General features: G+C 36.1%; 1 protein-coding gene and 1 long non-coding RNA gene across 15 annotated transcripts in view; both read right to left on the bottom strand.

Annotated features, from left to right (window-relative positions):
- The window catches only part of LOC146396106 (uncharacterized), a 271,106-nt gene that overhangs the window by 54,210 nt on the left and 201,541 nt on the right, over positions 1-15,355 (bottom strand). The window lies entirely within an intron of this gene.
- The window catches only part of ZDBF2 (zinc finger DBF-type containing 2), a 30,496-nt gene continuing 17,017 nt past the window's right edge, over positions 1,877-15,355 (bottom strand). For 10 of the 14 annotated variants that reach the window (XM_013984418.3, XM_084998733.1, XM_005672121.4 and 7 more), the window contains one exon: positions 1,877-13,478. In XM_013984418.3, the coding sequence (XP_013839872.2) occupies positions 6,035-13,478 (7,444 nt within the window). In that variant the 3' untranslated portion in view covers positions 1,877-6,034. The remainder of the gene's footprint in view (positions 13,479-15,355) is intronic. The other 4 variants (XM_084998737.1, XM_084998736.1, XM_084998738.1 and 1 more) reach the window with 1 other exon arrangement.

Raw genomic sequence — 15,355 nt, 5'->3', positions numbered from 1 at the left:
ACCAGAAATAAACCCACATACCTATGGTCAATTAATGTATGACAAATGAGGCAAAAATATACAATGAAGAAAAGACAATCTCTTCAACAAGTGGTGCTGGGAAAACTGGATGGCTACATGTAAAACAGTGAGATTAGAACATTCCCTCATACTATATACAAAAATAAACTCAAAATGTTTTAAAGACCTAAATGTAAGAACTGAAAACATAAAACTCCTAGAAGAGAACACAAGCATAACACTCTGTGACATAAATCAAGCAATATTTTCTTGGATCTGTCTCCTAAGGCAAAAGAAATAAAAGAAAAAATACACAAATGGTTCTTGTTATTCATCTATTTTATACAGTATAAGAACCTACTGCATAGCACAGGAAATACACTCAATAGTTTGTAATAACATATATGGAAAAAAGAATGGATAAATTTATATGTATGACATTCACTTTGCTGTATACATGAAACAAATACAACATTGTAAGTCAACTATACTCTAATTATACTAAACTTTAAACAATAAACAATGAAAAAATAAACAAATGATACCTAATTAAATTTAAAAGCTTTTGCACAGCAAAGGAAACCATCAACAAAACGAAAAGACAACCAATGAAACGGGAGAAAATATTTGCAAATGATGTGACTGACAAGGAGTTATTATTAAAATACATAAATATCTCATACAATTCAATATCAAAAAAACCCCAAATAACTCAATCAGGAAATGAGCAAAAGGCATGAATAGACATTTCTCCAAAGACATACGGGTGGCTAACAGGTACATGAAAATATGCTCAACATCACTAATTATTAGAGAAATGCAAATAAAAACCATGAAATACCATATCTGTCAAAATGGTTATCACCAAAAAGTCTACAAGTAATAAATGCTAGAGAGGATACGGAGAAAATGGAACACTTGTACACTATTGATGGGAATGTAAGTTGGTATAGCCACTATGAAAAACAGTACGAAAGTCCCTCAAAAAACTAAAAACAGAACTACCATATGATTCAGCAATTCCACTCCTAGGTATATATCTGAAGAAAATGAAAACACTAATTAAAAAGATACATGTACCCCAAGGTTCATAAGCAACACTATTTACAACAGCCAAGACATGGAAGCAACCCAAGTGCCCATCAATTCCATGATGGGATTAAGAAGACACACACACACACACACACACACACACACACGCTTTTACTCTTTTTTTTTTTTTTTTTGTCTTTTGTTATTGTTGTTGCTATTTCTTGGGCCGCTCCTGCGGCATATGGAGGTTCCCAGGCTAGGGGTTGAATCGGAGCTGTAGCCACCGGCCTACGCCAGAGCCACAGCAACGCGGGATCCGAGCCGCGTCTGCAACCTACACCACAGCTCACGGCAACGCCGGATCCTTAACCCACTGAGCAAGGGCAGGGATCGAACCCGCAACCTCATGGTTCCTAGTCGGATTCGTTAACCACTGCGCCACGACGGGAACTCCATTTTTTTTTTTTTTTTTTTTTGTCTTTTGTTGTTGTTGTTGCTATTTCTTGGCTTTTACTCTTATCAGTAGTGAAAGTGAGCAACTAAAAACCTGTTTGGTTGATGGCTTGATGGATCCTTGGCACCCACTACAGGGCCAGGCACATAGTAGGTGTCTAAATAGTTAAATGTATGAATATTTGTCTTATCCATGATGGGCTTGATGATAAATATAACAGACAAAATTTTCAGTCATAATTGCCTCAAAGCTCAGTTGTGAAAAAAATGTAACTATTTGTTGACAATTCAACTTACCCTCTCTGAGAGGGTAAGATGACTAAAAGCTTTTCAGATTTTTAAACTTCAGATTATAAAAAGCTTTTACTCTAAAATAAAGACAAAAGCTGAATATCTTCAATCACATTTATTCAAATTAATATCACATGGCTTCTGTTATGGTACACTGAGAAGTCCACAGAATTTCTTGCCCCCCTCCAAAAAAAAAGCACTTTTATAAAGAAACATCACACAAACTCAAACTGAGGGACAAGCCACAAAGAACCTGGTTTGTACACTTCAAAATGTCAAGTTATAAAATAAAAAGGCTGAGGAACTGCTCCGTACAGAAGGAACCTTACAGAGTCGTGACAGGGTGTGATCCTCGACCTACAGAGGATGTTTTGGATCAATCTGTAAAAATCCAAATGAGGTCTGTGGAATAGAGAGTTATATCCTATCACTGTTGCTTTCCTGCTTTTGATGATGTATACTGTGGTTATAAAGGAGAATGATTTTAAACAAGAATTTTCATCATGCCCAGTACCTTCATCATCACTTCCTGGCTCTACAGCAGACAGAGATTAGAATAATGGGCAACTTCGATATAATTCTCAGTTGAGTTACTTGCAAGCAATTCATCATGAAAGGATTGAGAACACAGAGTTATGTGTTGATACAAAGAATCACAAAGCACAATGAAAAGAATGCCAAGATGGGCAGTAAAGGAAATGAGTCAAAGGTAGAGGAAGCATGAAGCATTCAAGTATGGAATAAGAGCGCTCGCAAAGGCAGATATCTAGCTGGTTTTGGAATTGAGGCAGTAATTGAAAATAACAGGTATGAAAGACATAAAGGAATGGCTAGCCTCAAGACTCACGGCTTTTCTATTTGTCATCTGGACACCAGCATTCTATTACCAGCTTCATTAAAAACTAATTATATATACTATTCAGCAACTTTAAAAAGCACAAAATACTGACACAAGCTATATGAATGAAAGACCATTATGGGAAATGAAAAAAGCCAGACACCTTTAAGACGACAGTGTATGATGCCATTTATATGAAATGTCCAGAAAAGGCTAAACTATAAAGACAGATAGTAGCTTAGGAGTGGCCTGGGACTGGGATGGGAAAGCAAATGGAGATTATCTGTAATCCCCATTTGATTACAGTAAACAACTCATTTGTCAACCCAAAATTGAGGCTCTATGCCTGAGTTTTCTCATCTGCTATTTAGTGACAATTACAGTATCTAAATCAAAAGGGCTTTTAGAAGATCAAATGAGATGATACAACTTAAAAGCCCAGCACAATGCCTGATACTTGGTGACAGCTCAAGATACACACACACACACACACACACACACACGCACACACGCACGTGTTATTTTTGAAAATAAAGTGCATGCGAAAAAACAACATACATGTAATAAATTATAAACAAGAAAAAAGTATACATTCAAAAAGAATGGATGTGTATAACTGAATTACTTTGTTGTACAGCAGAAATTATCACATTATAAGTCAACTAACTACGTCAATAAAACCTTTTTTTTTTTTTTTTTTGCTTTTTAGGGCTGAACCTGCGGCATATGGAAGTTCCTAGGCTGGGGTCGAATCGGAGCTGTAGCTGCCAGTCTACGGCACAGCCACAGCAATGCAGGATCCAAGCCATGTCTGAAACCTACACCACAGCTCAGGGCAACACCAGATCCTTAACCCACTGAGCGAGGCCAGGGATCAAACCTGTAATCTCACAGATACTAGTTGGGTTCATTTCCACTGAGCCACAATAGGAACTCCTTCAATAAAGCTTTAAAATAAAAAAATATAATTTTATATTTTAAAGATTCAGAAACAAACTCGAGTTCATCTTAGACAACTTCTTTGTCAAGGTAAATAATTTAAAATACTTTGGGGAGTTCCCTTCATGGCTCAGTGGTTAATGAATCCAACTAGGAACCATGAGGTTGTGGGTTCGATCCCTGGACTTGCTCAGTGGGTTTAAGGATCTGGCGTGGCTGTGAGCCATTGCGTAGTTGCAGACGCAGCTTGGATCCCGAGTTGCTGTGGCTGTAGGGTAGGCCGGCAGCTACATCTCCAATTAGACCCCCAGCCTAGGAACCTCCATATGCCGAGGGTGCAGCCCTGAAAAAGACAAAAACAAAAATTAAAAAAAAAAAAAAAGAAATGGTCTTGTTAAAAAAAATAAAAAATAAAAAAATAAGATACTTTGGGAGAACTTTTTAAATATATACAACCAAGTATAAACCACAAAAGAAACTTACTAAGTTTACTGTTATTTCCCTAATATTTAGGGTCTAAGTGAAGTATAAGGAAATGTTGAGACTCTTCCTCAGCCTCTCATTTTCTTAAATTGACATTTGATGTGTAATTTTCTAATTACATCATTTTTCACATTTTTCACATTTTTTCTATACATAAAAGTTCTTTATTTAAAATGGGCTTCCATCTTATATTTTTGCTCCATTAATTTTTCATATAAAGAGTAGTCTGTTGTATAATTCTGGACCAAAAATTCTAGAAGTCAATACTGCTGAGGCCAGAGACACTGACCTCACTGACTCAGATAGAGTCTTCCATGTTTTCTTGTCCTGTATAACATACACCATGGTATTGGAGACACCAAAGTTCTCTCTTCCAGTAGGTGTCAAATAATAATAATACTGCCCCCTGCTCACCACCTCTTCCAACACAGGTATACAAAGTGAAAAGGTGCTAACCCACCATACCACCAGTTGTTTCATTTTAATCCTTTGAAATAAATACTTCTTTGAACATAAGCCACATATCTTCAGTTAAACTATTTTCTCACCAGCATCAACACTGATATTCTCTTATTTATTATCTCTAAGACCATTTATAAAATGAACTTCTGTTTTCACTGTTATGAATCCTTAAGTATTTCCAGATAAAGCTCCTAACATGAAGAGAAAATAGACAAATTTCAATATTTGATAAATTTTATCTTGATAGCTTTGAAAACAAATTTGCCCTTTAAATTGCACTATAAAAAATACACTAGTCTTCACATTGTTTTACATGGAAATATATAATTGTTTGAATATTTTAAATATAGTTTCTCTTTAGCAAAAGAACTGTCACTCAGAGCCCACTACACAAAAAATTTCAACGCACAAATCCAAAACACACATTATACAATGTTGTCTACATACTGCACAATTTGAAACAAATATAATAAACATCTATGTAAGATACTGAACAAAGACAGATTAATAAAATGTTCATTGTGCTTATAATTTTACTTTTAATGCATACTTGAATACACAAAAGCCATCCAATTATTTCATCTAACAAGCAAATTAAACCAAAACATATTTTGAAAAAGGAGCACTCTCATATCCTCCCAAATTTTGAAAGTTTTTCACTTCTTTATTTATTTGTTCGGTTTTGGTTTTTTGTTTTTTTAGGGCCACAGGTGCAACGTGGAAGTTTGAGGCAACGCCAAAACCTTAACCCACAGAGACTGTATATATGTGTGTATTCAAATGAGGAAAGTTAGAGAGCTGCAGATCCGACCTAAATGAAGCAGGAGGAGTTTGTGTTATGTCCTTAAAATCACCAGGCAGTTTTTAAAAACTAGATTAAAGTTTATGGAATCTCATTCTCTGGACTGCTTTTATTTATTTATTTATTTATTTTTCATGGACTGCTTTTAAAAGAAAGATAAATTCTATTTTGTGTGTGATTATTTAGGTCAATCATACTTAAAAGCTGAGATAATCTATTAGTGTTTCTTCTTTTTAATTATCCAGTCAGCATATGATATTGGCAATGCCACTCTGAAACACACAGAAAATAACTATATATTCATTTGCTACGAATTTTAAAAAGTAAAAAATAAGATAGCCTTTTGTGTTTGCCATATTCATTTCTTGCAGTTTTACAACCTGCTGGCATGAGAGATACAATTATAAAAGATAAATGAGGGACATCATTTGAGCGAGAAAATTGTATACATTGTGCTAAATTATGTAATGTAAACTAAGATGAAGCTTTTCCACAGCAAATGGACAAAGGGTGTTTTTGAATCTTTCATAAACACTCACAAGAAAAGACCCTACACACCAACTTTAAATGAATATAAAAGTTCTGAAAAATAAGTCAATAGCAAAATAGCTGAAGGTTTATTTATTCACTAAAGTAAGGAAAGCTATGTACACTAAGTACCAAAGCTATTCTCAGTTGAAGTACTGAAGCCTCAACCAGCCCTAATAGAAACCCCTCTAGTTTACCTCATTACTTCATGATTTGCTTGAGAGCCGGGTCCTCATTCTATCAGAATGAGGTACATCAGAATGTAAACTTCTCAAAGCATATCTTCTAATAGGTCTAGAAGGCTCTCCTTGTTTTCTTTCTTTCTTTGTTTGTTTTTTATTACCATTCTTCTTATTTCCTGCAACACCAGAAGAATCCTGCACAGGTTGCTTGGGAGAAGAGCCTGCTATGGCGCGTGACTTCTCTTTAGCATCAGCTGATGGAACCAAGGAGTTTGAAAGCATTTTGGCTGATCTCTTGGCCTGCTTTAACCTACTGACATCCGTCTTTTTCTTCTTAAGGTGCATCTTAACAAGAGTGCTCCTGGACCAATATTTGTGACGCAAAAAAACAGAGTATTGGGGAATATACTTTTTAATTATATCACTTAGTTTGGTCTGAATCCAAGTCGATTGTTTTTCTGCGGCAATTCTGGTTTTCTGCTGAGGAATATTCGGTCTGCAATCCATTTTGGGAAAACCTAGCTTATTATTAGCTGTCACCTTCTTTCTCTGACTTTTCTTTTTACTTTCCAAAAACTTAATTCTAACTGATTTTGGAGAAACTTTGACAACAGCGTGATTTAAAAGAGTTGACTGGAAATTACTTTCCTTTGGAACTTTACTAGAATTCAAAACCTGGGATTTTTCCAGAAACACAGATGATGCATTGGCCTCCTGATGTGGCATTAACTCATGTCTTACTGACACTGTCATAAAAGGTGCTGAAGCAAAGCTTTGTACATAAGTATCATCATCTCCTGCACTGGAGTTAAGGTGGTTAAAATGAATTTCAACACAGTTACTCCTGTCAGACCCTGGTACTTCTATGTTCAGAGAAGGATCAAATACAATTTGCTTATTCAATGGATCATTATAATTAAAGGAATTGTGTTTATATTTGTACTGTATGATAATATCCCAATTATTTCTACTATGGTGCCTCGTTTTAGAGCTGTTGGATTCACCTTTCTTCAACTTAATATTTGAAGAAAGAACAGACATTAAGGCATTTGGTTGCAAAGGCTTCAAAACTGTAATACGTGATTCAGGGAATTCAAGTGTCCCAATTTCTACTTTCTTTTTTGTCTTTCTGCCATTCTGTAAAAGTAAACGCTTCCTTACTGGAGAGTCTTTCTCTTGTCCAGTTATCCTTCTTTTCATCCTTGGGTGACTTGGGCGATTGGTCTGCGTTCCATGACTGACTTTTATAGCCTGGCATTGAGAAGCCACTCCCCATGTTTGTTCATAACACCTCTCTGCTGAAGGATAATGGCTAGTTTTATCCAAGCCCACTGAAAACTCATCAATACCTGAAATACCACCTGCATTATCATCACAATCTGAGAGAACTTGAATTGATGCAGTGTCCTGATTGAGGTCAGTCCAGGTAACCTTTTTTCCTTTATTCAATTTTTTTTTTTTAATTCTCCTGGTCTCACAGTCATCATCAAAGTAACAATGGAAACGACCTTCCTTAAACTCTTTCACAAGAGCATTAATTTTCATGTCATCTTCTCTCATTATCTGAGACCAGGTTTTTCCCACAAAGGAAGGAGGGACATGAGGCAAGGCTTCAAGAACTGGTTCATCAGGATCGTCTTCTATGACCTCCTTTGCTTTTTCCTGGTTCCTTACAGAATCAGTCATAGGCACAGAGCTTGAATGAGAATTATGGTTTGTTTCTTTCAGGTCAAAAAACATCTTCTTAAATAGGTCTATTTTATTAACAGCTTCTTGAGGCTGGTCAGTGTCAGACTGATGGGAGGGAGAGGGATGACATTGAAAATTCATCCTAGAACCACAAGGTTCACAGCTTGTATTTCCTAGATTTGTAGGTTTTAACCTCAGAAGGTTTTCTTTATTGGGCATTTGATGGTTCACCAACTCAGGAGAGGCATTACAATCCACTGCAGAAACACCAGAGTCACAGTTTTTATCTTTTAGGCCAATATTTTCTACATCTGTCCAAAGGTTAACCCCTTTGTCAGCTTTCTGCCCTTGGTGAGTCACTGGCTGAGAAGTCTTTTCCCATTCAAAAAAATTTTTAAGACTATTAGATTGACAGCTCTTATCTTTTGGGTCAATATATTTTGCCTTTTTTTTTTTAGGCCCTAGTGACTGACCCACAGACTGATGAGAAGGATCAATTTGAAAATTTATTTCAGAAGCATAAGGCTCACAGCTTGACTCCTCCAGGATAATATAGTCCTGCTTCTGGTTTACTATTTTGAAGGTCTTTTTGGAATGGTTTGTCACTGATTGAGGAGAGGCTTCACAAACATATTCTAGTTCAGAATCATAAGATTCACAGTTCTCATCTTCTGGAATAAAACTTTCTGCATTTATACAGCTAATGTCTTTGACAGTCATTTGAGGTGAGTCAATCACTGGCTGAAAAGGGACATCAGAATCTGAAATCATTTCGCAATCACTATCTCCAGTCACCAGGTCTACAAACAGCATCTTTTGAATATTTGTTTCTTTGCCTGACACTTGAGGTTCGTTTATCACGATTTGAAAAGGGACATCAGAATCACACATTTCAGAATCACTAGGTTCACTGATGTTTTCTTCCATGCCAAAATGCTTTTCTGTCTGAAGCTTGCTTTCTTTGCAAATCATGTGGGGTTGGTCAACTTCTAACTGAAGATGAACACCAGAATCCCATTTCATTTCAGAAACACTAAGTTCACAGTTCTTATTTTCTAGGTCATTATGATCCTTCTCTTGCAAGTTTATTTCTTTGAAAGCCACAGGAGAATGACCAGCTACAACGTAAAGATCAGAATCATAGCTTACTTCAAAATCACCTAGTTTATATCTCTTATCTTCCAGGTAAATGTGGTCTTCCCTCCAAAGATCTATTTCTTTAATAGCTTTTGGAAGCTGGACAGCCCCTGACTGAAGAGGGTCATCAGAAACAAAGCTTATTTCAGGATCACAAGGATCACTGCTCTTATCTTCCAAACTGGCTTGTTGCTCTTCCAAAATGTGTGGCTGCTCAGTCACTGATTGGAGAGGGGCATTTGAAACAAAAATGATTTCAGAATCACTGGGTTCATAGCTCTTACTATCCAGACAAACATGTCCCTCCCTCAGAAGATTTATTTCTATACTAGTCTCTTGAATTTCATTCGCCACAGACTGAAGAGGCTTATTGGAATCAAAATTTACCTTTGAATCACTAGGTTTGACCATCTTATCTTCCAAGTCAACACGCTTCTTCCAAAGGCTGAACGCCTTAACCATTTCTTCTGTTTGGCCAGCCACCGACTGAAGGACATCGGAATCACACATAATTTCAAAATTTTTGGGTTTATCACTCTTATCTTCCTCGTTAACTTCATCCTTCCAAAGGTTTATTTCTTTAACAGTTTCTCTAAACTGCTCCACCACTGACTGAAAGGGGTAATCAGAATAAAAACTTATTTCAGAACCACAAGATGGATTATGCTCATCTTCTAGCTCAGTATGCTCCTGCTCCAAATTAGTTATCTGAGGATGATCAACTATTGACTGAACCAAGAAATCAGAATCCAAACTCATTTCAGAACTATTGTATTGACTGTTCTCATCTTCCAAGTACACATGACCTTGATTCTCAAGGTTTATTCGGTTAACAGCCACTTCAGGTTGATCAGATACAGACTGAAGAGAAACATCAGAAGTATGTATTAATTTAGAACCATTAGGTTCATCAAGCTTATTTTTCAGGCCCATATCCTCTTCCTCCCACAGATTTGTTTTTTTAGCCACTTCCTGAAATTGTTCAGTCAATGGCTGAAGATGGTAATCAGAATCAAAATCTATTTCACCATCACTAGATTCACTGTTTGTATCCTCCAGATCAGCATGTTTTTCCTTCAAAAGAGCTAGCTGCGTTTGGTCAGTGACTGAATGAAGAGGGGCGTCAATACCCAAATTTATTTCAAAATCTCTAAGTCTAATACTTTTATCTTCTGGGTCAACATGGTCCTCCTTCAAAACAGTTATTTGAGGTTTTTCAGTCATTGACTGAGGAGGGACATCAGAGTCCAAAATTATTTCTGAACCACTATATTCATCACTCTTGTTCTCTAGAACAGCACATTCTTCTTTCTGAATATTTATTTCTTTAACAGCTATTTCAGGTTCCATCACTGAATAATGAGGGACATCAGAATCCAAATCTATTTCAGAATCACTAAAGTCAGGACTTTTACCTTTGAACTTAGCATCCTTTTCTTTTTGAAGCCATAGTTCCTTAATAACTTCTTCAGGTTTGTGAGTCACTGACTGAAAAGAGATACTAGAATCCAAACTTGTTTCAGAAACACTCAACTCATTACCCTTATCTGCTAAGTTTACATGTTCTTCTTTTTTACGGTTTATTTTTTTAATAGCTATATCTGGATGATCGGTTACTAAATGAAAAGAAGTATCGGATTTCAAACTGCTTTCAGAAACACTGGGTACATTACCCTCATTTTCTAACTGTACATTCTCTTCTTTCTGAAGATTTTTTTCTTTAATGGGATCTTTTGCATGTCCAGTCATTGAATGAAAAGCATCATATTCAAAACTTAACTCAGAATCACTAGGTTCATTTTCCCTATTGTCTAAGTGTCCCCACTCTTCTTTTTGAAGATTTAGCTTTTTAACAGCTTCTTCTGGAAGATTAGTCACTAAATGAAAAGGGGTATAAGAATCCAGACTTATTTCAGAACTAGTGGGATCATCATCCTTCCCTTCTAAGTGTAGAGACTCTTCTTTCTGAATGAGTGTTTCTTTAACAGTTATTCCATGTTGATCAGTCGGTAAACTAAGAGATACATCAGAATCAAAAGTTATTTCAGAAACACAAGATTTGTTACTCTTATTTTCCAGATCAATAGGTTCAAAAGTTATTTCAGAAACACAAGATTTGTTACTCTTATTTTCCAGATCAATAGGTTCTTCCTCATAAACAGCTACTTCAGATTGGTCAGCTACTGAGTGAAGAGAAATGTCAGAATCAAAAGTTATTTCCGAACTAACTGACTCAAAACTCTCATCTTCCAGGTTAATGTACTTCTTTCTTATTTCTTCAATATCCAGCTCAGGATAGTCAGTAACTGACACAAAAGGAGGACTGGAATCAAAAGTCAACTCAGAACTGGAACACCCATAGCTCTTAACTTCCATGTCAACGTTTAACTCCTTCAGATTTATTTCACCCAAAGGCTGATCATTAGCTGATTGGAAAAGAGAAGAATGAGAATCAAAATCAAAACTTGGATCAGAAATGCTAGATTTAACACTCTTATTCTCCAAGTCAGTAGCTCCTTCCTGAGTGTTTACTTCTTGAGGCTGATCATTAGCTGATTGGAAAAAAGAATGAGAATCAAAATCAAAACTTAGATCAGAAATGCTAGATTTAACACTCTTATTCTCCAAGTCAGTAGCTCCTTCCTGAGTGTTTACTTCTTGAGGCTGATCATTAGCTGATTGGAAAAGAGAAGAATGAGAATCAAAATCAAAACTTGGATCAGAAATGCTAGATTTAACACTCTTATTCTCCAAGTCAGTAGCTCCTTCCTGAGTGTTTACTTCTTCAACTGCTACCTGGAATTGGTCAGGCACTAACTGAGTATCAGTGTAAAAACTCTCTTCAGAACCACAAGACTCATGGTTCATATCCACAAGGTCATTCAGAAAATGTGTTTCTTCCACAGCCCTCTGAGGTTCATCAGTCACTGTCTCAAGAGAGGTATCACAATCAAGGTGTGCTTGAGCACTACTGGGTTTATGATTCTTGTCTCTCAGACAAACAAGCCTATCCTCCAGGTTTCTTTCTTTGATGGCCAGTTGAGAATGGTCAACTACTAACTGAAGAGAAGCCGCACAATCAAAGCTTGTTTCAGAACAGCTCGACCCATAGTTTTCATCAACCAAGCCAATGTGAACCTTCTTCTGAAGCTGTGTTTCTGTGACAGCCACAGGGAGTTGGTCAACCATAGACTGAAGTGAGAAAACAGAATTAGCACTTTTTTCAGAGCTACTAGATCCATAGTCCATATCAACCAAGTCAATGTGTACCCTCTTAGGAAGGCTTACTTCTTTTTCAGGATGTTGGAGGTAGTCATCAGTTGACCAAAGCGAGGCATCACAATCAAAATTCATCTCAGACTCACTAGATTCATAGCTTTCGTCAACCAGCTTAATATGTGTTCCCATCTGAATACTTCCATCTTTAACAGTTACTTGAGTTTGGTTGGTAGTCAACTGAAGCGAGCCATCACAATCAGAACTTACTTCAGAAACACAAGAGTTATTACTCTTATACTGCAAATCAGCATCTACTTCCTTTGAAAGGTTTATTTCTGTAGCAGTTGCTTTTGGTTGGTCAGTCAGTGAACAAAAAGAGGAACTGTCATCAAAACTCATTTCAGAACCTTTTGATTCATAGTTCGTATCTTCTTCATAAATTTGCTCCTCCTTCCAGAGGTCTGGCACAGGCTCTTCAGGATGATTGGACACTGACTGAAGAGAGCTGCAAGCAAACTTCATTTCAGAACACACTGAGATCTTCTGTTCCAAAAAGGCTGACTTGTTAAAAACTAAATGCCTTCCTTTTTGGGTGTGTTCCATATTGGGAAAGAATTTCTCATGGTGCTTTGGAATGCCATCTTCAAAGATTTCTTTATTAGAAGGCATGTCAGTTTTATTCAGGTTGGTTGCTCGGTTTACTGCTAATTTGGAAAGAGATTCCAGTTTTAAGGAGCCTTTAGTACCCACACATTCATGGACTTTAAAGCCAGCTGACAAAGTTTTACCCTGAGATTTTACATTTTCCTCTATAATCAATTTATCTGAATTTGTACATAAAGATTTCCTGTTTGAGTCTTTAGGGTTCTGATATGAAACTGAAGAAGTTTCTGGATGAGATGATAGCATAGGGTTTCTAGAGCCCTTGTCTAGCTGTTGAAGGTATTTGTCAACTTTGTTTGGGTTACATTTGTTAACTGAATCCAAAGGGACTCCTAATGGTAACTTAGTGGTATTATTAGTTGTAACCGGTCTTTCATGAGAACTTGCATGTAAACAACTAACAGGAGCATTAGAAATCACTGAAGAACATATTATATTTTGATTATTTGTATTGTAACCAATACAAACTGGATTACATTTTTTCACACTGCTCCCAATTTTATGAACAAACTCTAAGGGCTGTGGCTTTCCTTTCTCCAGTTTTTGAATAACTGATGGTCGAACGGAAACACTCTGTATATATTCCTGAGATTTACTAGGTCTAGAATACAACTCTTCAACAGGTTCAAAACCCTTGGTGGATGTCTCTTCTCTGACTCGAGTAGCATCTTCAGTCATTTCTTCAGGAATAAAATGAACATTAGGAACCACTTCAGAAGGTGATGCAGAATTCATATGAAGTCTCTCATTTTGCAATGATCTAAAAAGCAAGGGGAGAAACCCATAAAAATATTCTAACAAACCTGACTGGCATCCATGAGGACGCAGTTTTTGAATAACTGATGGTCGAACGGAAAATATTCTAATTTGAAAAGATACATGCATCCCAATGTTCATATCAGCACCATTTACAATTACCAAGATACGGAAGCAACTTAAGTGTCCATCTATGCCATGACTGGATAAAGAAGATGTGAAATACACACACACACACACACACACACACACACAATAAAATACTACTCAGCCATGACAAAGAAAAAAATTTTGTCATTTGAAGCAACAAGAACAGACTTGGAGGGCATTATGCTAAATAAGTTAGACAGAGACAAGTGTAGCATGATATCACTTACATGTTGAAATACATCAAACTAGTGAATACAACAAAAAAGAAGCCAACTCAGATATAGAGAACAGTGGGGAGATGGAAGGGGGGAGGAGCAATAGGGGTAGGGAAGTAAGAGGTGTAAACTCTTAGGTATAAAATAAGCTACAAGGATATATTGTACAATATGGGTAATTAGCCAATATTTTATAATAACTAGAAATGGAATATACCATTTAAAAAATTATGAATCAACTACAAATAAAAACAGAAAAAAATAAAAAATAAAAAAATTATGAATCACAAAATTGTACATCTGCATCATAAAATATTATAAAGCAACTATACTTCACTTAAAATATTCACTGAGTTAAAAAAATAAAATAAAATAAAAATTTTTTTAATTTTAAAGAATTAAATTTTTTCATACACAATTTGAGCAACAAAATACATAATCGTAATGGATCAAAACACACTGAATAAAAGACACACTCATGACTTAAAAATGATATAAACAGATAACTAAATGAGGAAACAAGAAAGCTCTTCTTAATGGCAGAATTATGATTAATACACATAACTACTGTTTCAGGGATGAATCATCAATGAATGCTTAAAATAAGTGGGTAAAAGTAAGATGAGAAACAGGATATTTATATAGTCTCAATGTACTTCCCCACAAGTGTCTTATTAATTACAACACGGAAAAACAGTAACTTTGTGGCGGAGAGGCCACCTTAATCAAGCAGTCCAAGTCCACCTCACCATCAATGAAACAAACCAACATCACAGGTCGCCCGACTTGATACACTGAGAAGGGCACAACCATCACCTATAATTTATTCTTATCCAAAATGCATTACCTAAGTTTTATCAGGAAACATCAGGCATATCCAAATTCAGTAATAAATACAAAATAACTGGCCAATATGGTAAAAAGTACCGTGTCTTGAAAGCAAAGACAGACTGAGAAACAACTCATGATTAAGAGAGAGTAAGAAGAGGTGACAACTCAATGCAATGTGTGGTCCTAGATTGAATCCTGGCCCAAACAAAGGACATTAGCAAGGGAAGTAACAAAATCTGAACCAGATTTATAAACAGTATCATTATCAGTGTAATTTCATGGATTTGATCACTATACTATGGTTATTTCAGATTTAACATTTGGGGAAGCTAGGTGAAAGTTACACAAGAATTCCTTGCAACTAAATTTTGTAAGCCTGAAATTACTCCCAAATGAAAAGTTAAAAAGTAAAAATATTTTTGAAGTCCATAAACTTTAGCCCAAAAATTCAAACTCTAGGAATCTAGTCCCCAGAAAGAACTGCATATATGTATGTGTGTGTGTATATATACATATATGTTTGCTGAAGCATTGTTTGTATATAAACTGGAAATTTATACTGACCCCAAGATAAGCTAATTCCATCTTTCTACCAGTTAAGAAACCACAGTTTTTTCCTAATTTTTCTCCATTAAAACTTTCTCACCATTTGTTAATTTCTAGGCTGGTGACTTACAGGGCGTTC

This window comes from Sus scrofa, chromosome 15, assembly GCF_054392235.1.
Source record: "Sus scrofa isolate SSC_HxYL_T2T_F1_AM1 chromosome 15, Sscrofa_HxYL_maternal_Yorkshire_Landrace_v2.0, whole genome shotgun sequence".
Lineage (NCBI taxonomy): Eukaryota > Metazoa > Chordata > Mammalia > Artiodactyla > Suidae > Sus > Sus scrofa.
This window is presented reverse-complemented; position numbering and strand designations above follow the sequence as displayed.